At 49.2% G+C, this 23,380-nt stretch overlaps 1 protein-coding gene across 4 annotated transcripts in view; it reads right to left on the reverse strand.

Annotated features, from left to right (window-relative positions):
* LOC137430407 (membrane metallo-endopeptidase-like 1) overlaps positions 1–23,380 on the reverse strand; it is a 159,941-nt gene that overhangs the window by 107,940 nt on the left and 28,621 nt on the right. For all 4 annotated transcript variants that reach the window (XR_010985050.2, XM_078780661.1, XM_068121266.2 and 1 more), the window contains exon 5: positions 21,475–21,636. Coding sequence is in view for 3 of the 4 variants with exons in the window: in XM_078780661.1 (XP_078636787.1) it covers positions 21,475–21,636 (162 nt within the window). In the remaining variant the exon portion in view is untranslated. The remainder of the gene's footprint in view (positions 1–21,474; positions 21,637–23,380) is intronic.

A 23,380-nucleotide genomic window follows, 5' to 3' on the forward strand; every position in this document is an offset into this window, starting at 1 on the left:
CATACATGCAAACACCGGGCAGGGGACACCCTTCCCACCCAAGGACGGGCTCATCTTTACAACCCTCCTACTCCTGCGCTCTGCTCGGGTACCCCAGAAGAAAGTAAAGATTAATCTCTCCAGAGCCTGTCCCACCGCAGGAGGAGGTGGGGAGATTCTCGCCAAATACAACTACTTACCAATCAAAACATTCTTGATCACTAAATTTCGCCCCTCCATGGTTAGGCGACGAGACCGCCAAGAAGTGACCTCCAATTCCAATCCCCCAATGACCGTTCGCCAGTTCTCAGCGGCCACGCCGCCTGGGTCAAAGCAGACCCCGAGGATCTTTAATCGATCTCTCCGCTCCGTGTACGGGCAAGGGGGGCCGGAGCCCGTCCTGTGCCGACCAAAGTGCATGACCTCACTCTTCTGAGGATGGATTTTAGAAGAGGAGGCCAACCCAAAATGCTCGCAGAGACCCACCAGTCTGCACATGGCGACTGCATCGGTGACAAACACCGACACGTCGTCCATGTACAGACTCACCTTTAGGCGCTCCCCATGGGTTCCGGGAATCCACAACCCAGGGAAGGATGGGTCCGCTCGCAGTGCACAAGCAAACGGTTCAATACAAAGGACAAAAAGGACTGGTGACATTGGGCAGCCCTGCCTGACCCCACAAGCGACTGGGAAGGCTCCCGAGAGGTGTCCGTTGACCAAAACACGGGCTTCAACGTCCCTATATATCAGGTCCACCCAATGCATCAAATTTGGCACAAAGCCAAAACGGTCCAAAACGGCCATCATGTATTCATGTGACACTCTGTCGAAAGCCTTCTCCTGGTCCAAACTGACTATGCTCAGTGGGAGGCCTCTCTCCTCCGCTAGCTGGATCGCCTCTCGAACCAGGCCCAGGCTGTCGGACACTCTGCGTCCCGGAACAGCACAAGTCTGGTCCGGGTGCATGAGGTCCACCATGACACCGTGCACCCTCTTAGACAGCACCTTTGTTAGTATCTTGTAGTCGACATTCAACAAAGTGATCGGGCGCCAGTTGGACAGATCCTCCCGATCACCCTTCTTGTCCATGAGGTTTACGACGCCCCGGCGCATCGAATCTGGAAGCCTCGCAGAGGTGGCTAGCTCCCTCACTACCTGCAGATAATCCTAGCCAAGGACGTGCCAAAGGCGGCGATAAAACTCCACAGGCAGGCCGTCGTCACCCGGGGTTTTATTCGTGGCCAAATCCCTAACAGCGGAGGTCAATTCCTCCAGGCTCACCGGCTCCTCCAATCGCTCCCGCTGTTCGGGGCTCAAGTGATTCCTCAGATGGCCGAGAACGTCGGCCATCTGGATTTGGTCAACCGGTCGTTTTTCAAAAAGCCTTGAGTAATAGTCCTCCACTGCTTCAGTAATTTGGTCCGGATCCGAAACACGGCCTCCCCCCACATTAACCTGGGCCAAGTCGCCCCTCTGCCTGGCACATCGTTGGAAAAAAAAATCTGGTACACCTTTCGTTCCCCTCCAATGCCTGCACCTTGCTCCGGAAGATGACGGCCCTCGCCCTGGCTTCGAGGAGGCCAAAAAGCTTCCCCTTCACCTGGCGGATTTTCCCCGACACGTCCCTCCCTTCGCAAAGTTTCTTATGCAGGCGCTGGAGGTATGCCTGCATGCGCTTCAAACGCTCTCGTTTCCCCGCGGCCCTCATTCGCCCGGCCGTACGGAAAAACCCTATGGTCCTACGTTTCACCTCCTCCCACCAGGCTGCCGAGGTAGGGAAGAGGCACCTAACCGTTTCCCACTCCCTATACTTCTGAACGTAGGCACGCACTAAACTGTCATCCTGCAAAAGGCGACAGTTAAGCTTCCAGAGTCCAGAGCGCCGGGGACGCACCCCATTTAATTCAATACCCAGAGACAAACGACAGTGATCTGAAAATGCCACCGCGTGAAGTACCAGGTCCGGGTCGCCAAAATTTGGTGTCAAAAGGATGTAATCAATCCTAGCCCGACTGGTACCAGCCGCATCGGTCCAGGTGACCTCATTCCTTTCCGCACCCGTGTCCCTCAACCTAAAATCCTGAACAAGCCCTTTAAGGGCCCGTGCCGATGGCCCCAGGGGCAACCTGTCCAATCTTATATTAAAATCTCCCCCGACGATCACGGGGCCAGAGGTGGAGAGGAGGGGCCCCAACTGGTGCAGGAGCTCCACTATTTCTTCCCCCATCGTTGGAGCGTACAGATTGACCAGGGTCAGTGGGGTCGAGGACACCACCACCCTGAGCACGGCCAATCGCCCCGGGATAATTTCTTCTAAACTAAGGACCTCGACATTCGGGCTCTTAATAAGGAACCCTAATCCTGCCGCCCTTTAGTGTAGCTGCCGGACCAATACGACTCTCCGTACCGCCAATTTGCACGGAGGTATCCATACTCACCGTGCGGAATATGGCATTCCTGCAACAGGCAGACATCCCATTCAAAATTGCGCAGTTCTTCAAAAATAGCGATCCTCCGGACCGTGGTACGGACTCCCCGTACATTTAAACTCGTTAGTTTAAAGCTCATAGGTGTTAGTGTATTAATCACCAACACTAGTGCAAACCACGAAAGGGGAGTCATAGGTCTTATGAAGCTCCTCCCTCCTTGCCAAGACACGACGAGCTACCATTCTTCCTCCCCCTGCGGTTCTTCCCGCAGCCGGGAGCCACGAGGGTGCCCGGGAGCCAGTCCCCGTCTATGCAGACATTCTCCCCGGGTAGCAGGGAGAGGTCCTCCTCCTCGGGGGTCAAATAAATTACCCCCCCTCGCCCGCCACCCGGGGAAGAAAGCCACCAGTCCTCCGCGAGCAAAGCCTCCTTGAGGCCCATGGCCACGGCTGCCCCCGGAGGAGGGGTGAGGTCAACGGGTGGGGAACGACTCACAGGGGAACGGGAACGTGAGCGTTCAGGGGAAGACGGCATTTGGGCCCTCCCCCGGAGACCTGCTGCGGCCAACCCCGACTGCACCCCACCCCTACAACGAGCAGGCGATCCCCCAGGCCTGGATGGGTCGCTTGATGCATGGGGGGCTCTGCGCCCCACAGGGGTTTTCTTCTTTGACGTTCTTGTGTTCTTTCCCTGTGGGGCTTTGCCCAGAGGAGCTTTCCCTTTGTCCTGGCCCCTCCTCCGACGCTTCTTCTCGATCCATTGTCCAGGGTCACTTTGCTCATAGCCGGAGGAGGAGCCATCACTTCCAGCCTCCGGCAGCGGGGTTTCTGGCACCGAGGATGTTTCTTCTGACCCCGCCACCGGAGCCACCATTCTTTGTGCGTCCTCCCCTCCCACCGCAGTGGGCCCGACACCCGGCGAAGCCACATCCAGGTCCTGATCTAACCCTCCCTCCTCCATGTTCTCCTTTCCCTCCACCTCCCTCCCTTTACTTTCTATGGGGCGGGGGGCTGACACACACACAAACACATTAGTCCCCCCCTCCCCGACCCCAGATGCAATACCCTCCCCTGACCCTTGGGCAACACCCTCCCCTGCCCCTTGGGCAACCCCCTCCCCTGCCCCTTGGGCAACCCCCTCCCCTGCCCCTTGGGCAATACCCTCCCCCGCCCCTTGGGCAACCCCCTCCCCTGCCCCTTGGGCAACCCCCTCCCCAGCCCCTTGGGCAACCCCCTCCCCCACCCCTTGGGCAATACCCTCCCCCAACCCTTGGGCAACCCCCTCCCCTGTCCCTTGGGCAACCCCCTCCACTGCCCCTTGGGCAACCCCCTCCCCTGCCCCTTGGGCAACACCCTCCCCTGCCCCTTGGGCAACACCCTCCCCTGTCCCTTGGGCAACACCCTCCCCTGTCCTTTGGGCAACTCCCTCCGCTGTCCCTTGGGCAACACCCTCCCCTTTCCCTTGGGCAACACCCCCCCTGGTCCCTGGAGGCACACCGTCCCCTTTCCCTGTCCCTGGGGGCACACCGTCCCCTGTCCCTGGAGCAACACCCCCACTCCCGCCCGCAGCAGCACGCATCTTGCTCGCGTAACTCTGCGGGCAGGAGCAGAAAGTGTGCCCGGCGCACCACAGAGGTTGCACCGCACCGCTTGGGTGCAGCGCTCCCTCAAATGTCCCAACTCGCCACACTGAGTGCAGATGTTCACTGTACACCCAGTAATCAAATGGCCAAGTTGACCGCATCGGCGGCACAATTTCAGCTGTCCCGCGTAAAAGACTTGGCCTCGGTCCATCCCAACCATAATTCCATTAGGGATGTGGGTGGCCGTGCCGTCCTCCCTCGTCCGCAGCTTTACCCGGAACTGCCGAGTCCCGGTCCAAATACCGAGGCTGTCCCGGACGAGCCGTACTGGGCCTCGGATGTCCGCGTATCGACTGAGCCAAACCTTGACATCATAGTCACTCACGCCTTCGTTGTACAGGTGGACGGTCACAACTCTCTCCTGTGTTTCTGAGAGCCTCGACCGCCCAGTCTGCCAGTTTCCCAGCAGACCGAGCGGTAGCCCACCGGCGCCAGAATTCGGCAAGTCCCTGCCCCGTTTGAAAGGACACGTCGAAACCACGGGTGAGGGAGATCAGGCAGAAAAAGTCAACAGCCTTGAACCCCAGCACACCCAACAATACATCTTTACCGAATCTATCTCTAGCCGGCACACTGCAATCATTTATCCACCGAAACCGGACACAATTATGGCGCCTGCTCGCCATACCGGGGTTCTAGGAGGGGCGGAGGACAACACTCGGGGGGGGGGGGGGAGGGAGGGAGGGACGGGAGATGAAGTGGAGCACAAGGCTCCCCCCTGTCTGGTGGGCAATGCCCCCCAGACAGGAGGAAGAATGGGGGAAAGCAGGAAGGGAAAAGACGAACGAAAATGCAGGACAAACAGGCAATAATAAGAGCAATAAATAAATAATGAGAAATAAATACGAACACAGCAAAACACAGGAAACGAAAACACCGGCAAAGGAGAACAGAACTGGTTCACTATAGCCGTCGCATCCGAATCCACAGCACCAAACAAACATGGTGGAACACTCAAACACCCACCTTTATACCCTTCACCACTCACCAACAAAACACACCAGATCATTCATACACACACATCCACACACAACACCAACCAACCACCTACCCTTACAACATCCACCACTCAACATACAAAACCACACACACTCATGCAAAAATTAATTCATGCAAAAACACACACCCTCACCCACTCACTCACTCACATACACAAAATAAAACATAATAATAGTAACAAAAAACAAACAAAAAAATAATAATAATAAAAAAACCACACACAACCAACCACCTACCCTTACCAACATGCACCACTCATGCAAACATGCAAAACCATTCATGTAAAACCACACCCACTCATGACCCACTCCTGCAACACACACACACACACACACACACACACACACACACACACACACACACACACACACACACACACCTCAATTTATATTCCGTAACCTCAACCTACACCGTTTGACGTGCCTCCATAAACTTCCCTCCATATCCAAAATGAGCCTTTCAAGGCAACCGGGGCCACCTTGTCACACATCCTCCTTCTTTCTGTCCCACACACTCCAAGCCGAGCAAGAAATGCAGAAAAGGATTTGCCAATATACCCTCTACACCCCACCTCAAATGGCTGACACGAAACTCGCCAACCCTTCTCCCGGCACTCTGCCTCCAGCTCACTGCACTTTCCTCTCTTCCTCTCGTGCACCTCCTCCATGTTCTCTTCCCAAGGTACAGACAATTCCCCTAAGATGCCCTGTCTTGTTGCACCTGACCAAATGACAATGTCAGGCCGCAACCTTGTCACACAGATCTCCTCTGGGAATACCAATTGTGGCTTTAGGTCTGCCACCACCTGCCAATCACAAGCATCTGACAGTCCTCTTCCTTTCCACCTCCTCCTCCTCCTCCTCCTCCTCTTTCCACCTCTTACCACTTGGCCCTCCTTGACAAACCACACCTCTCCCCCATAAATCTCCTTCTCCACTCTTCTCTCTCTCGACCTCAGCACCTCTTGTTGCACCATCTGCACCACCACCGCCAGCACCTGATCATGTCGCCACCTGTATTGTCCTGCTGCCAATGCTACTGAACATGCCCTCAGTGCATGCTGCACCGTTCCCACACCTCCACACAAATAACATCTCTCCTCCTGCAACAACCCCCACCATCTCAATTTTACTGGTGACGGAAGCACATCATATGTTGCCTGCAACAGGAAATTCAACAATATTGGCTCCATCCTCCAAATCTCTTGCCACTTCAACATCCTCACCTGCACACCTTCCCACCTAGTCCAAGCACCTTGCTGTGCCTGACCGACTGCTTTCACATATCTTATCTCCCCTCCTCTTCCTTTCTTCTCACCTCCCTCTCAACCATCTTCCTCCTCTCTTTCATACATGCCTTTCCCCATCGCTCATGCTTCATCCACCCCAGGCCATGCTTCCCATGCTGTACCATCCCCATGACCTCCTCCTGTTGCAACCACTCCTCCATTTCATCCACCTCTACTCTTGCATTCCACTTCCGACTTCCCTTCTTCTCTGGGAGAGCATTCTTTACCACTGCATCACTGGAATCCCGCAACATCATGAACTCCCGCACCCTCACCACCTTAAACTCCTCGGTTAATGATGTCAAGGGAAACTGGAGTTTTCCACCCTGACCATAAAAGGCAATGTTCGTCAAACAGCGTGGCACTTCCAAGCACCTCCTCACAAATCCGCTCACCACAACCTCCATCCTCTCTCCATGCCCAATCGCAATATCATACATCATCAATGGCCACAATACTCGTGGCATCAATCCAAACTTCAAACACCATACCTTCAACTTACCTGGCAAACCACATCCATCAATCCTCTTCAAACCTCTCAAAAGCTTGTTTCTGACCTCCTCCACTCTTCCCACATCATTCAACTCCACTGTATACCATCTTCCCAAACTCTTCACAGGGGCCTCCACCAATGATGGAACCACCTCCCCTCCCAGCTCAAACCTGTGCATGTTATCCACCACTCCTCGTCTCATTACCACACTCCTCGACTTTCTTGCTTTAAATCCCATTCTTGCCCACCGCATCAACCTTTCCAGTCGTCCCAGTACCTCTACTGCTGCATCAGCGGACTGTTGGACAACTATCAGATCGTCCATGAAAGCAAACATTGCTGTCAACCTCTGACCAGGGGCTAGCTCCACTTATTTCCCATGTCCACTCACCGCACGTATCAACAACTCCATAACCAGCACAAACAAAATAGGGGAAATGGTTTATCCCATCGGGATCCCCACTTCCAACTTCTGCCACTCTGTTACATAGGACTGTGTCGCAAACCGCATCCAAAACTGATCATAATATGCCATCAAAAAATCCCTACATCTCCATGGCACCCAAAAGAAATCCATGGCATACCTAATCAAGGCATGCGGCACTGACCCATATGCATTCTCCAAAACCAGCCATACCACCGCCACATCCTTCCTTTGCCTCTTTGCCTCCTGTAACACTTGCCAGACCATTGCCGAGTGTTCAATGCATCCTGGTGATCCTGGTATTCCTGCCTTCTGCACAGAACTATCCACAAAACCATTCCCTCTGATGAAGCCTGAGAGCCGTGCCGCAAAGTCACTCATCAATATCTTCCCATCTACATCGAGCAATGATATTGGTCTAAACTGCTCCAGTGTCACAGCCTCCTCCTGCTTTGGAATATAAACTCCTTCTGCCCTAGTCCATTGACTGGGCACCACTCCTTGCCTCCATACCATAGTGCAGCAGATAAACACAAAAATTGTGCATTTTATGAGAAAAGCATGAAATTTTTAACATAGTTAGTGCATACCATAAGGTTTATTTTCAGATGTGGAGGGAAGTCAGATTTGACCTCTGAGAACCGTGAGAGGTCAAATCCAAAATGGCCACCAGGGACACACGCCTTTCGGCTCTGATACCTGGCCATTTCACTCTCCTCCTCACATCCTTTCCTTGCTGAAGTACAACCCCAGGACATACAACACAATGGCTTGCTACCTGGCTGTTTCTCCCAGCCGTCTTACGTGTCCCCTTTTCAAAGGCACTGCGTGGCTGTACCTCCTCCTCACCCACCTTATGCACACAACCCATCCGGCTCTGATGGATATGCAATCCTCTCACTGACTCAAACTCACGTCCACACCCACACTTCTCTCGATTTTCAAAGGCACTGCGTTGCTGTACCTCCCTCCTCCTCCTCCACCTTACGCACACACCCCACTCGGCTCTGATGGACATGCAATCCTCTCACCGACTCAAACTCACGTCCACACCCACACTTCTCTCGAACCTGCCCTGACTCCACATGCACACCATCACCCCATAGACCAACATCTCCCACACGATCACTCCGACACCCTTTCCTGGCCTGATGGATCTTCAACCCTCTGATGGATCCGAACTCACGTCAACACTGACACCTTACCAGACTTGCATCCACAATCCGTTCTCGTTTGTCAACATCAGTATAGGGGTCTTTATCCGTTTTATCTGTCCGTTTGGGCCCATCTTCCGCCCCACCTCTCGGAGAGCCCTTGGGGTGTTCTCTATTTTTAACCAACACTGTAAATTATGGGTGCCACACAATCTAAACCATGCAGCTTGGCAAAATGGCTTACAAGGCCACCTGCCCCCGATGCTGTCTCTCCAGCATCACCAGCCTATTCCTGGTCGCCACCCAGTCTTTCATGGGAGTCACTGGTAGCACCAGCACAAACATAAGTTCAAAACACACCTGGTCACAAGTGTGTCGCACTGACTGGGTCCTCAGTCGAGGTCCTCAGCATATGCAAAGTGGGGTGGGCATATACCCCGCCCACTTTGCATATAAGGGGATGTTGAGATGATTTTATCACTCTTGAGGAAGATTAACAGAGGTGTGTGGCTTTGTCACATGTTGTTAATCGAAACGTTGAGTCATTGTTTGTTCAATTAAAGGTTGGAGATCTTGCCATGGAGTCATTTGGATTTACTCCCAACCACAAATCTTTGTGTGTGTGTGTGTGTGTGTGTGTGTGTGTGTGTGTGTGTGTGTGTGTGTGTGTGTGTGTGTGTGTGTGTGTGTATGTATGTATGTATGTATGTATGTATGTATATATATATATATATTAATATATATATATATATATATATATATATATATATATATATATATATATATATATGCCAGACCCACCTGACTGGGTATATACATATACATATACATACATATACATATATAGATATATATTATATATATTGTTGCGGATATGAGGATTGCATTTTTTTAATTGTGTGTATTGTGGTGGTAAATTGTTGTGTAACCTTGGTTGAATATGGCCCCTCCTGCCTCCAGAGTTGTGTAAAGGTAAAAAGGGCGTCCCGGTAGTTATTCCATGAAACACCACATTGCAGGACCCGATAAAACCCTTGTTCAGTAGCTTATATCTTATTATGTGTTTTAGAGTAAGGCCTTGTCTTCCATTAGAATAATACTCCATTGCACCGAATCAATTAAGAATAGCTCCCCTTCAATACTTCCATTTCCCAGCCAACCTCTCCATCTGCGGGTAAAGCAGTTCACAAGCGTGGGGTGCATGCCCTCTCATTTCGCTGCTATAGTGAATATGTGCTCCGTGCTCTGTTTGAACAGGAGGGGCGGGGTCGCCCGGGAGAGGCAAGCCCAGGGCGCGCCACGAAGGGCGGGGCTGTTCAGCCCCATGCCCAAATAAGGAAACAAGCCCGTGGCTCGCCACGGGGGGGCGTGCCGTCGGCACCATGCCCAAATAAGGAGACAAGCCCGTGGGATTACCATACAAGGTCACGAAACAGAGCACGGGGGAGGAGGGCGGTACTGAAACCGAAGGGGGCGTGTCAGTCTCGCGCTGGAGAGAAGTGAGAGGAAGGGAATACGAGCTGAGCTGCGTGGAGAGGTACACGACAAAGAAAGGGTCCAAGAGAAAGCAGAGGAACTTTTACGAACGAGTTGCAAAGAGATACGGCAGATGAGTTCAGCCCCGTTTCAACCAGCCGCGTGAAGCCCTGACGGGGCAGCGAGTGACCCTGCCGGCGTGCGCTGTAAAGCCGAATACCAGGAGCTGCCGGCGTGCGCTGTAAAGCGGATTACAAGGAGCTGCCGGCTCCCCGCTTCCCGCCCGGAGTGGACCTGCTCCCTGTGCCCTGTGATCCCACCTGCTCATCCTTTCCAGCCATTCCTGCCTGCAAGTTCCCCATTTGCGTACGTGAGTTTGTTTTGTTCGTGCTGTCCTGGGTAGTAACTAAGTCTGTATAAGCTAGTAATTTTCACTGTGTCACCTGCGTTTTCATGTCCGCTGTAAATACCCGTGACTGCTCTTTTTGCTTCTGTGTGTAAATAATATAAACCCCGTTACTCTTCTGTACGTCTTCTTCTTCTTCCTCTTTGCATTCGTCGTCTTAGTCTTTTCCACTTTGAGTATCTGTGGCGCGATACGGCCAACGTTTGGGTGAATCGGGTTTAGTCGGGGAACAACTGTTCGGTCGCGGAGCCTCCGCTCGGCAAATATAACATCCTTAACCGCGTACCGTAACAAGTGGTGTCAGGAGTGTCGGATTCGGACCTGAAGCGTTTAACGCGCTCAAAATTACAAAGTACCGAAATTGCTTTTGTTTTACAAAACCCGAATTTTGAAATCGCGCCATGGCTGGTCAAGGCGACGGGATGCCGGTGGGAGAGAAAATCGGGGTAGAATCGACCCAGGACCTCGGGGAAATGTATGTGGAGGAAAGGGAGGAGGAGAAAAATGGCAATGTGGTTGCGGAGGTTTCAGACGCGCAAAATGGCGCTCTCGCGCACGAGGTTACGGGCGCGCAAAATGGCGCCTTTGCGCACGCGGTTACAGCGGCACCAAATCTGGCGGCGCCCGTGACCATAGCAGCACCGGTGAATTGGGACCTCTTTATGATACAAATAAAGGCGCTCATGGTCCAGACAAGTGAAGACCTGAGGGATGAATTGGGGGGCAAAATGGGAGAAATGGGGGGCAAAATGGGAGAAATGGGGGGCCAAATTGGAGAAATGGGGGGCAAAATGGGAGAAATGGGGGAACGGCTAGAAGCTAAATTTGAGGGGTTAGACAACGGGATAAAAGAGGTAAAGAATGGGTTAACGGGGGTGGAAAATAGAATGGCTGCCCAGGAGAATCAGATAGAGGGGGTGAAAAATGGGTTAATGGGGTTAGAAAATAGGATGGAAGGCAAATTGCGGGAGATAGGGGAGCAATCCGCCCGATAAATTAAACAAATGGGAGAGCAGATAGAGGAGGTGAAAATCGGGGTAGAAACCAAATTGGATGCTCAGAGGGATGAATTGGGACAGATGAGGGCGGCATCTACAAAAGAGAGGGAGGAGATGAAAGAGGAGATACGACGAGGTGTAAGTGAGGAGGTCTCGGGGGTACGCGAGGAGGTAAAGCGAGGTGAAAAGCGTATGGAGAAAGAAGTGAGGAATAATACGGCGAGGTTACAAGGGGGAATAGAGGGTCTGACGAGGGGAGTAGAACAGCTGACAGTGGGACAAAAGGAACTAGTGGACCAAGTGGAAAAGAACACTGCAATAATCGGGGGGTTAAAAGCGACACAAAAAGACATTAAGAACGAATTAATAGCGACACAGAAGGAATGTCAGATGGTACATGAGGGGTTGACGAAGAAGTTGGAAGAGGTGACAGAAGTAATGGAGACGAAGGACCGAGAGGTGAGGACGCACATAGAAACGGTTAAAGTGGCGTTAGAGGAAGAGATAGAGGGGGCGCACCGGGAGATGAAGGAGGTAAAGGAAAAACTAGAGGAGGTGGAAGAAGGGGTGAGTGAAATTAAGAAAAGACGGAGGGAAACTAAAAAGGAGATAAGGGAGGAAGTGATGGAGTATGTGCAAGGTCTGTGTTCAAATCATGATGATGTGCTCACTGACCAAATAAAGAGTTTGCAGGTGGCAGAAGAGGTGCGACGACGAGGTACGGAGGTGAGTGGCGATATACGTGGAAATGTACATGATGTGAGGAAAGCTTCAGTCGGCTTGGGGGTTGATTTGGATCCGGGTGTTCGTGAGAGGCCGTTGGTGAAGTGTGCGACAGGTACGGAGGGTGTAAAGGGAGAGTGTGCGCGAGAAAGGTGTGTAACGGATGGGTGCATGTGGAAAGAGTGCGCTGTCAAAAGTAAGGAAGAATGCACACCTGTGGTGAGTGTTACAGAGGGTGTAATGGGAGAGTGTGCACAAGAGTGTGTGCGAGAAAGGTGTGTAACGGACAAGTGCATGGGGAAAGAGTGCGCTGTCAAGAGTAAGGAAGAATGCACACCTGTGGTGAGTGTTACAGAGGATGTAACGGGAGAGTGTGCGCGAGAAAGGTGTGTAACGGACAGGTGCATGAGGAAAGAGTGCGCTGTCAAGAGTGGTGGTGAAAGTAGTGAGAGTGACACGGAGCGTGAGTTGGTTGTGACAGGTGAGAGAGGATGTACACCTGGAATGGAAGGAAGCACACCTGGAATGGTAGAGCGTGTGTGGGAATGCACACTTGAGTTGGTCGTGAGGCACGTGGTTGGGTGTGCGAGTGAGAGCACACCTGTGATTGTCACAGAGGAGGTGACCGAGGAGGGGGCGCGAAGAGGTGTGTTGGTGAGGTGTGCGAACGACGAGTGTGTGCAAAGGTGTTCGGTGGTCAGGTGTGTGACCAAGTCTGTGAGCGGAATGAGTGTACCTGGGTGTGTAAGAGAAGGTGCAATGACCAAGAGCATGGGAACAGCTGGATGTATGAGCAAGGAACGGGCTGCGGGGTGTAAGCATGCAGGTGAGGCATCGACGGTAACCGGGTTAGCGGTTAGAGCGACTTATAGCCGAATCGGGCCCTCGGTGCGCGTCGGGCAGCTTCGCGTGCCGCGAGGACCAGCGGGGATCCGAACCACGGCAGGTTCGAAAGGACCGCCGTACGTGATCCACGCTGGGCCGCGTTTGGAACGGCCGCGTCCGTGCTCCGCTAGGCGGAACGGGCAGCCCGATAGGAAGGGTCGTCATGGCGACCCCCTTTTGTTGAGGCGTTCCGGCAGGTCCAGATCGGGCCATGGGATGGCTCCGTGCCGAGGTGGTGCGTGGGATCTCGGCCCGGGTAAGCGTCCTTCCCTGCACCGAGTGCCGGACGTATCCAGCCGCCGGCACCAAACAACCCGCATTTATTGCTCGGCTTTACGAAGCCGAGCTCTGGAAGTGAATTGGTGCACCGAGAGGCACTAGTAAGTAGACTGTGATGACGAGGATAGTGTTTTGGCCCCGAAATTAGAAAAACAAAATTTGATGATTGGCAAAGGATTGGCAGAGTGATGATTGGTAATGGTACTTGGTAGATGTGATTGGTAGATGATTGGCAAATTTTTGATTTGTGGAAATTGGACGAGCAAAATTTATAGTAAGAGATGTCCCATGTGATGGGATGGCCAATCCACCATCCCTCACAGCAGGGGGGCAAAGGAGCACTAGTTTATGGGGTTGATGGCAGTGAAAACTAGCCCGGGTGGGTTAGGATATAATGTATAGGGACCTAGGAGATGACATTAGGTAACGTTAAGATTAGGTAGTGACAATGACACCTGTAGTGGGGACGCAGGTAGTTTAGAGTGGATGATAATGACGTGGGAGCGCAATAGTTTAAAGGGGCGACTGGGAAGCGCAAGTTTCAGAGGGGAGTAGTTAGATGAGATGATGCCGTGTGAGTGTTGGAGGTGTATTCGGAAGTGTATTGTGAAAAGTGTATGGTGAACAGGTGTGATTGAACAGGTGTGATTGCACAGGTGTGCAACTGAACAGGTGTGTGGAGCAGTGTATGAGTGAGTGAAGGTGATGGGTGTTGTGCTGACCAAATGGTCCAGGAAGGAAGGAGGGTGCAGGTGGCACCAGGTGTGAGTGCACAGGTGTGCACCAACAGGTGTGTGGAATACATGGAGTGTGGAATATATGGAGGATTGGAATGGATGGTCGTGGAGTGAGTATGGTGGAAATTGCGGAGTGGAGTGGATGGTGCGAAGGTGTGAATGGGGGAAGAGTGGACCCCCATCACGAATACCCGGGGCGGGTAGTGTAAGTGTTAGGTAGAGGGTATAGGTAAATTGTGGTTGGATATTGGCATCTGTGGTGCGGGTGGAAGAATGGTGAATGGATGGGTGCATTAGTGTTGTGGAAATGGCTGGGCGTGTAGCCTGTTAGTGTGTGTAGTTGGTTTGGGCACTCCACCACTGTGAGGATGTCGGCCAGGTGAGGCCGCAGGTGGGCTCTGGGAGCCGGTAGAGTTGTTGTGGATGGGGCCCGAGGATCCGGAGGACGGACCCGGGTAGCCCAGTGCCAGAGGGCACCAAGGGGTGACAGAGCCAGGAGGGGCCTTCCCCAGTTAGTTAGGTTAGGGTGAGGAGCTAGGTAAGCTCGGGTGGCAACTGCAGTGGTGCAGGTGTGCAGGTGGGTAGACCTGCTGGGAGAGCTACACGTCACAGCCCAGAAATTGTGCAAGAGCACCGGGAGATGAATCGGGGGAGTGAGACCCCAAATTGAGAAGCACCACAGTTTGGTCAATGGGAATTGGTTATTAGAACCCATAGTGTAAGTTGGCCAATGGATTGGCAGGGAAAGACCCCGGGTAGTGTAACGGGTGTTAAAGTCATTTAGAGGATAGTTAGGATTGGAGTCTCCTCGCACCATCTACATGCACTCACCTGAGATGACATACCTCCACACCATGCCAGGTTGTTTTAATTATTTTTGATGCAAATGTTTGGATGGTGAGACGCATCATGACGTGGGTGTGACATTGTGCTTTGTGTTCCATCTCTTCCTCCTTATGAGGATTGATGATGAATTTGGTGATGGCAAATTTTGGATAGAGGGATTGTGATGACGAATTTGGTGTAGGGGAAATATGGGGAAGACGTGACAGTAGTGACGAATTTGTAAACGTGTAGATTTTGTAAATATGGGGTAAGGGCAAGGGTAGTGTAGGTGACAGGGGGGGTGACGTACGGTAGGGACGAGCTTTCTCACTTCGCTCTCCATACGCATTTCGCCCTGCATTGCCTTATTGATGTGTACCCTTGTGACCTTACCCCTCGCTCATCTGTCTTCCCCCTTTTGTCTCCCACATGACCTGTGCACCATTGGGCGCCAAGGGGAGCGTGCGTGAGTCGGCCATTGTGCGCCCGGAACTCCCAGAACCAGCTGTCTGCATCGATGCACCACATTATGGACCACATGCCTGTGGCCGAGCACCACTTATAGACCCCATGGGTTGGGGCATGGCCCCTCTGCTGGAACCGGCCATGAGGGCCCGAAATCTTGCTGGCCCTAACCCTAACACGAGCTTTCTCACTTCGCTCTCCGTACGCATTTCGCCCTGCATTGCCTTATTGATGTGTACCCTTGTGACCTTACCCCTCGCTCATCTGTCTTCCCCCTTTTGTCTCCCACATGACCTGTGCGCCATTGGGCGCCAAGGGGAGCATGCGTGAGTCGGCCATTGTGCGCCCGGAACTCCCAGAACCAGCTGTCTGCATCGATGCACCACATTATGGACCACATGCCTGTGGCCGAGCACCACTTATAGACCCCATGGGTTGGGGCATGGCCCCTCTGCTGGAACCGGCCATGAGGGCCCGAAATCTTGCTGGCGGACCTTGGCCACAGGGCACCGATGCCCCACAGGTGAACCACACGTAGTCGGCCTGGTGGGCCATAAATAAATAAAAGGGACACGTTGGGTGCAAGTTTTAATGCAAATAGGCTGCCAGCAAAGGAAAAAGACAACAACTGGAAGAAATAATAATAGCCAGCAGAGGGAGCCGAAGAGCAAAAGATCACCTGCAGGGTTAGGGGTTGTTTGGTTATTTTTATTCATGAACATTGATGAACAGTGGTGACTGCACCGATTGGTGCTTGAGGGTGTGTTGGTGCGTTTTGGGTGCTTTCATGGTGCGTCGATGCAGAGCAGACTGTCTCCCCCCCAGAAAGAACAATCACAGGTCCTGGGTTAGTTTTGTAAATAAAAGTAGCGTCAACTGTATATAATGCTCCCCACAGTCAGTGTATAGTTTGAAGACCATTCCGCAATTCGGTTAACTGTGGGCGTGAGTCTGTTAGGCAGGGTGCAATGGAGCAGCGGGACACATTTATTTATGTTTTAAAACTGTCGCACTCAGGGTCAGGTTAAAAGTAGAGGGAACTACACCTACGTGTCACACTAAATAAAAGTTGTAGGCCCGGTACGTGCATAAGAGGAGGAGGGTGCAGTGTTGTGGATATGAGGATTGCATTTTTTAAATTGTGTGTATTGTAGTGGTAAATTGTTGTGTAACCTTGGTTGAATATGACCCCTCCTGCCTCCAGAGTTGTGTAAAGGTAAAAAGGGCGTCCCGGTAGTTATTCCATGAAACACCACATTGCAGGACCCGATAAAACCCTTGTTCAGTAGCTTATATCTTATTATGTGTTTTAGAGTAAGGCCTTGTCTTCCATTAGAATAATACTCCATTGCACCGAATCAATTAAGAAAAGCTCCCCTTCAATACTCCCATTTCCCAGCCAACCTCTCCATCTGCGGGTAAAGCAGTTCACAAGCGTGGGGTGCACGCCCTCTCATTTCGCTGCTATAGTGAATATGTGCTCCATGCTCTGTTTGAACAGGAGGGGCGGGGTCGCCCGGGAGAGGCAAGCCCAGGGCGCACCACGAAGGGCGGGGCTGTTCAGCCCCATGCCCAAATAAGGAAACAAGCCCGTGGCTCGCCACGAGGGGCGTGCCGTCGGCGCCATGCCCAAATAAGGAGACAAGCCCGTGGGATTACCATACAAGGTCACGAAACAGAGCACGGGGGAGGAGGGCGGTACCGAAACCGAAGGGGGCGTGTCAGTCCCGCACTGGAGAGAAGTGAGAGGAAGGGAATATGAGCTGAGCTGCGTGGAGAGGTACACGACAAAGAAAGGGTCCAAGAGAAAGCAGAGGAACTTTTACGAACGAGTTGCAAAGAGATACGGCAGATGAGTCCAGCCCCGTTTCAACCAGCCGCGTGAAGCCCTGACGGGGCAGCGAGTGACCCTGCCGGCGTGCGCTGTAAAGCCGAATACCAAGAGCTGCCGGCGTGCGCTGTAAAGCGCATTACAAGGACCTGCCGGCTCCCCGCTTCCCGCCCGGAGTGGACCTGCTCGCTGTGCCCTGTGATCCCACCTGCTCATCCTTTCCAGCCATTCCTGCCTGCAAGTTCCCCATTTGCGTACATGAGTTTGTTTTGTTCGTGCTGTCCTGGGTAGTAACTAAGTCTGTATAAGCTAGTAATTTTCACTGTGTCACCTGCGTTTTCATGTCCGCTGTAAATACCCGTGACTGCTCTTTTTGCTTATGTGTGTAAATAATAATAAACCCCGTTACTCTTCTGTACGTCTTCTTCTTCTTCCTCTTTGCATTCGTCGTCTTAGTCTTTTCCACATTGAGTATCTGTGGCGCGATACGGCCAACGTTTGGGTGAATCGGGTTTAGTCGGGGAACAACTGTTCGGTCGCGGAGCCTCCGCTCGGCAAATATAACATCCTTAACCGCGTACCGTAACAATATTATATATATAATAAATATATATATATATATATATTAGGGTGGTCCAAAAATTTGAAGATTGGACTTTCATTTCTCCACAAGCCTGCCCCTATTCCTATTGAAGACAGTAGTTTGTGGTGAAAATTTGAGCTTGATTGAACAATATTTAGAGGTTGCTCAAAATGTTGACAAATTTTAATGAATAATAAGATACATAATTTTTAGCTTCATACATCAATTCATAGATAATTATCTATTTTCAATTACTCAAATTATTTATTATTGTTATTGTTGTTTGTTTGTAAACTAATAAATAATTATGTACAATGTACCATTGTACAATGTACATGTATGTACCATTGTACAGTGTACATGTATGTTCAATTGTTCATTGTTCATTGTTCAATGTTCATTCATATAGTCAAATTAAGATTTAAAACAAAACAGTAGATTAAACATTCATGTATTAATTTGACAATAAATCATTTATCGGAAAAAATAAATCATCCATCAGAAAATATAAAATATCTATCAGAGACGATAAAACAAATCTATCGGAACAATTAAAACAAAGTAAACATCAGAATACACGTAATTTGAATGATTTTACGTAACATTGTTTTCAGAAACTTGTGTTTCAAAACATTGCCTACTTCTTTGACAAGATGGCTTTGGTTGACACTGGAAAGTTTTCACGATGAAGTTTCACAACTCTCAACACAAATTGCTTCTGCTCTTCATTCTTGGTCAGAGTGTCATGGAAAGTTTGGATGAGAGCAACACCTCGCTCAGCACAGTCATTGATAACCTTCATGCTGCGTATCTTCTTCTCAAGCTCTTGGTATGAGTTGTCTGTGTTCCAGAGGTGTGGCTCCTTTTCCAGAAAACTCAGTGATACTTCTTTGTCAGACTCTGAGATGACAACACCAAATAATTCAAGAGATCGACCTGTGATGTAGGTGTCCACTGAGTCAGAAAGCCTGAAGGCTTTAGCATCTATCCTATGAAGATTGTTTGACTTTGGAGTCCGCTTGAAGTTCTTCACCATCTTTGCCTTTGTCTCATCATCCACCCAGCTATCAAAAAGACCTAATGCAGAAAGGTGTTCTGACAAATACCAAATACCAGAAATCTGACAAATACCTTCTTCATTCGTCATTTTCTCAAGCGCATCATTTGGTGAGCTATCGAAGAGGGATTGAAGATCATCTTTGAACATCTGCTCCTTCACTCTATAGTTTTCGAATGTCTTGGTTCTATTTTTCTTTACCAGTTTGTAGGCATCATACAACTTCAAAAGTTGGTGCTCACAGGAATCTACTCTCTGCACTGGAATTCGTGCTTTCTCCCAGTATGCACACACAGCTTGTACAGTATAAAGGTATAGCTGGGTCTGGAACTCGCAGGGTCACACACAGCTCCTTTTATAGTATAGATAGAACACAGCCAATCTTAGGCTGGAAAACATTGTGCAAGCTTTGCCAGGCCGAATGGCATCCTCCTGCAATGAATCCTTTGTAAGGAAACTCATTGACACCCTCAAAGGTTTTGACTTCAACTGTTTTTGTGTATTCCACACAATACCGTTACTCAATCATTGTTCATGAAATAAGTTTGTATATCCTCATAAGGACCAGGACACGACAGCTAGAGTCACCATAGAGTTAGAGATGTTGCGGAAAAGAGGCAATAAAACATTTCATCGTATTGCCTCGAAAATGGGAAGAGCTTTGAATTTGATGATAATTCCCCACTTGGGATGTAAACCCTCAGCTGAGAAGACTTAATCAACAGTTGAAAGGAAATACATTTCCATCTGTATTTCCAAAAGTATGCACTCATCGGCCATTCCATGCATGGGTGGATCACAAATGCCATGACTCTCGGTCAGCTTGAGTGTACGGAATCAAGGCAAGATCCTCAACAGTAGGGTAAGAGAACAAACAGCAGAAAGGAAAAGCAAAAACAAGTCTGCATCACAGGTCACTAGCAAATGTAAAACTGAATCTTCATTACGAAAGCGTCCTCCATCAGCTAAGGTCATTGAGAACAGTGAAAAATTGACGTTATTGTTATAGCTGTCCAATGTTAGAGTGCTGCTTGAAGATATGTAAATTGTCGAAATAGGTCCAAAGGGAAAAGGTTAAAGAAAAGGAGGAAGTAGATGAAATTTCATATAAGTGAAAAGTATATGGATGGGGTTGACATATTTTTTGACCTTAACCTAATTCCAAGGTCATGACCTAATTAGACATTTTTGACAAAACCTCGACTAAGGCTTGTCCAATCAGAACGAAATTGCCCTCTCTAGATAGCCTAGAGCAAGTTGCATTTACACTTCATTTACATCGTACCCTTCGGGGTTCACGGTTAAAGTCAAATGGTGGACTGAACAAAATCATGCGTTTTTTTGTCATCGCTCAATTTTGCCAACTAGCAACGGTACCCGCCCTAAGGGCGGGGCTTCAAATGGGAGGCGCAAATGATTATTTAAACGATTTATATAAACATCTGTTAAATATCACATGCAAATCCATCAAAATCTAAACAGTATTTTTAAAATTTCAATCAAAAAAACCACATTACTGTTCATATCGGTAAATATTATTCCATCGTGTTTCAACTGTACGCTTTTCTTTAGGAAAAAAAATGGAATGATTTTGTACCTCTTCTTCAGCTTAGAACTTCAGGATAGACGACATTGCTGATAAAAGTTCCTTTTCTCTCTTTGAAGTTCTTTGCAAACATTTTTATATTGTCGCTGCTGCCAACGCGACGCCATGGCATTATTCATTACATTCATTCATTCATTTCATGATCATTAAACATTATTCTGACGCTCATTAAACGTTCATTAAACATTAAACGTATATTAAACGATTACGAAAATAAAAACGAAAAACATTACGAAATTACGTTCACACCGTCACATCAAACACTACCGTGAACACAAACATCGTCACAACATCGTCACAATGAAAACATCGTCACAAACGTTACATTACGTAATTCAAACCGTGATCACGTCGAATATTGGAGAGCCCATTGCCCAAACGATTTGTTTTCTCTAGTACGTTTGTCAAGTAATCAGATGTACATACAAGTTAATCTTTCAGCCGCCATGTTGGTGCTCGCAGTCACTGCGATGCGAAGCAAACATTATGCATGTTTTTGCAAAACAAGTCCAAACATGAAAATGCTGGAGACCAAAGCTGAAATTGGAAAAACAATATACCCTATTTTACTCCAGCGGATCCCAGGATTACCCACCCAAAATATCGTTGCGATCGGTTCAGCTGTTTTTGCGGTACCTTCGAACGGACGGACAGACAGACAGTCGGACGGACATTTGGTGAATTATAGTAAGATGTGGGATCACAAACACCACTTGGCCTTCAAGATTTTCTTGCATTATAATAGCGTACCTGCACTGAAATTGTGCACCTGATATTTGGTTTGTGTCCTTGACCTACTTTTTTCGGATTGTGACCTAATTAACAAAAAAAAACACCTTTTTGTTCACAACTTGAATTATATTCCTGCGATTTTCATGATGTTTAATTTTATGGATTGATTGTAGATGGGGACACATTTTATTAATTTGCAGTCTGTCCCTAAATGTTGAAGGTCAAGGTCAAATGGCAGTCAACAAAATATGGACATCATTGGATTGTAGGCTCCGGGGGAGGCTTACCCTTGGTGATCGCACATATTCAGTTTGTCAGTTTGTTTTACTCTTTCAATGACATTTGCTCATCGTATCCACTACGGCACTCATTCAATAATCCCCGATAGGTTGTTTATCAAAGAAGTATAACGTCTCATATTTTCCTTCTTTCCGAGCTCGTTTTCCAAGCCGCTGCTTACCTTTCAAGACAATATGGAGTTGTTCCCTCAAGATGTCAAAGTTGCTGTATTGGGGGCTCTGTTCTGGGATGACGTGCATGTGATGCCAACCACCACAGGCGTACTTGTAGAAGTCTTCACATGGTTTTACAGTCATGTCCATACTGCGTATCATCTGAGCAGCTAAATAAAGACAGTGCATCAGTGAGAGAGAGAGAGAGAGAGAGAGAGAGAGAGAGAGAGAGAGAGAGAGAGAGAGAGAGAGAGAGAGAGAGAGAGAGAGAGTGAGAGTGAGAGAGAGAGAGAGTGAGAATTTTGAATTTGCAACACCATTTATTTCACAAAAACAAACCAGGTCAAGTCAAATTTTACAGGAGTGAAAAATAGAAAAAAACAACAGTTATTAATGTAATTATTAGAAAAGAAAGACCAAATTAAATTCATTCACAACACAAGGCTTCATTAATACACCATTTGCACTCGAAGAGTTTGACATTTTAATTCGCCACACAATAATCAAACTCTAACCTTATTCTTGCAGACAGCAGCCCTTTAAACATAGGAACAATATCAAACCCATGCCCATTATCAATTTATATTATACTTGATTTATATATTGCATATTTTGCTATAGCGACTAAGAAGTTTGGGAGAATACCAGAGTCCGTGTAGGAAGGTCTGAAAGGTACACCAAAAAATAAAAAAATGTGAAGTGAAAGGAAAACACAACTGATCAAAAAGGTGTGTGAGAAATGAGAAAAGAGGTATTAGTCTTTCACATTTCACATAGGCATAAAAGAGATCCTCCTTCTGTTCACAGAAGGGGCATGCTACCGGTACTGAGCTATCAAAGTGATGAATAAAGGTGTTCGTAGGGAGAGCCCAATGTGCTAATCTCCAGTGGCAGGAGACCCTGGCCCTAGCTTTATGACCACAAGGCCACTCTTGTTACTCCGGAGAAGGGTGATGCTTGGTTTCCTCGAAGGAGCTTGTGAATACCCGCCTTTGTTACCAGCCTTTGGGCTTCTGGAAAAGCGCTATACAAAATAAATGAATTATTATTATTATTAAATGAAAAGGAGATACAAGTTCACCATTTGACTGGAGAGCTGGGAGCACCTTAATTTCAGGGAACCACAGCCGAAAATCCTCGATATTGTTTACACCTTCCCAGCCAATATTTAACTCCTTAAACTTCCTCTTGACGATGCGTATAATTTGGCTGACAACACGCACAGATCTTAAACCAAGAATGGTCGCCACCCTGCCAGCAGACATCCATTTTGTCCCAGATGTATCCCTCAGGTCACAAACTTTGCCAACTCCTCCTTGAGTAAATTTCCTAATCAAAGTCGGACTATGAGGAATGCATGGAAAAAACACGTTATAGAAAATAGGTTCTTGGATAAGCATCTGGCAATTATAAGCCTCAAGGCAACGGTGAACCCCAAAGCCTTTCCAAACTTTCAGCAAACCCTGATAAAAAATTGGGATTGAGACACGGTCAAGGTTCACCAGGAACAGGTGCCTATCATAACACAGGCCTCCCGCTTGTTGCAGCAAAAAAAACGCAACTGGGCGCCAGAGCAGCTTTTCAGCATACAACAGACGTTGCACAGACTGTAGGCGAAAAGCCATAAGCCTGGCGGACACATCCACAATTCCATGTCCACCCTCCTTCCGAGGATGGTACAGTATTTGAGGCCGAAGCCAGTGGTATCCATTCCAAAATAAATTTATCATGACCCGCTGGATGGCCTGAATCAACTCCTTGGGTGGATGCAAGGCAATTAGTTTATGTCATAATCTTGCTGCTATCAAGTTATTTATGACAAGAGTGCGGCCTTTATAAGAAAGAGATCGCAGCAGTCCTTCCCATCGTTTCAACCGGTGTGTAATTTCTTCAATCATTCCTTCCAGTTCTTCA

Source organism: Myxine glutinosa, chromosome 6, assembly GCF_964187855.1.
Source record: "Myxine glutinosa chromosome 6, kmMyxGlut1.1, whole genome shotgun sequence".
NCBI classification, from domain to species: Eukaryota; Metazoa; Chordata; class Myxini; order Myxiniformes; family Myxinidae; genus Myxine; species Myxine glutinosa.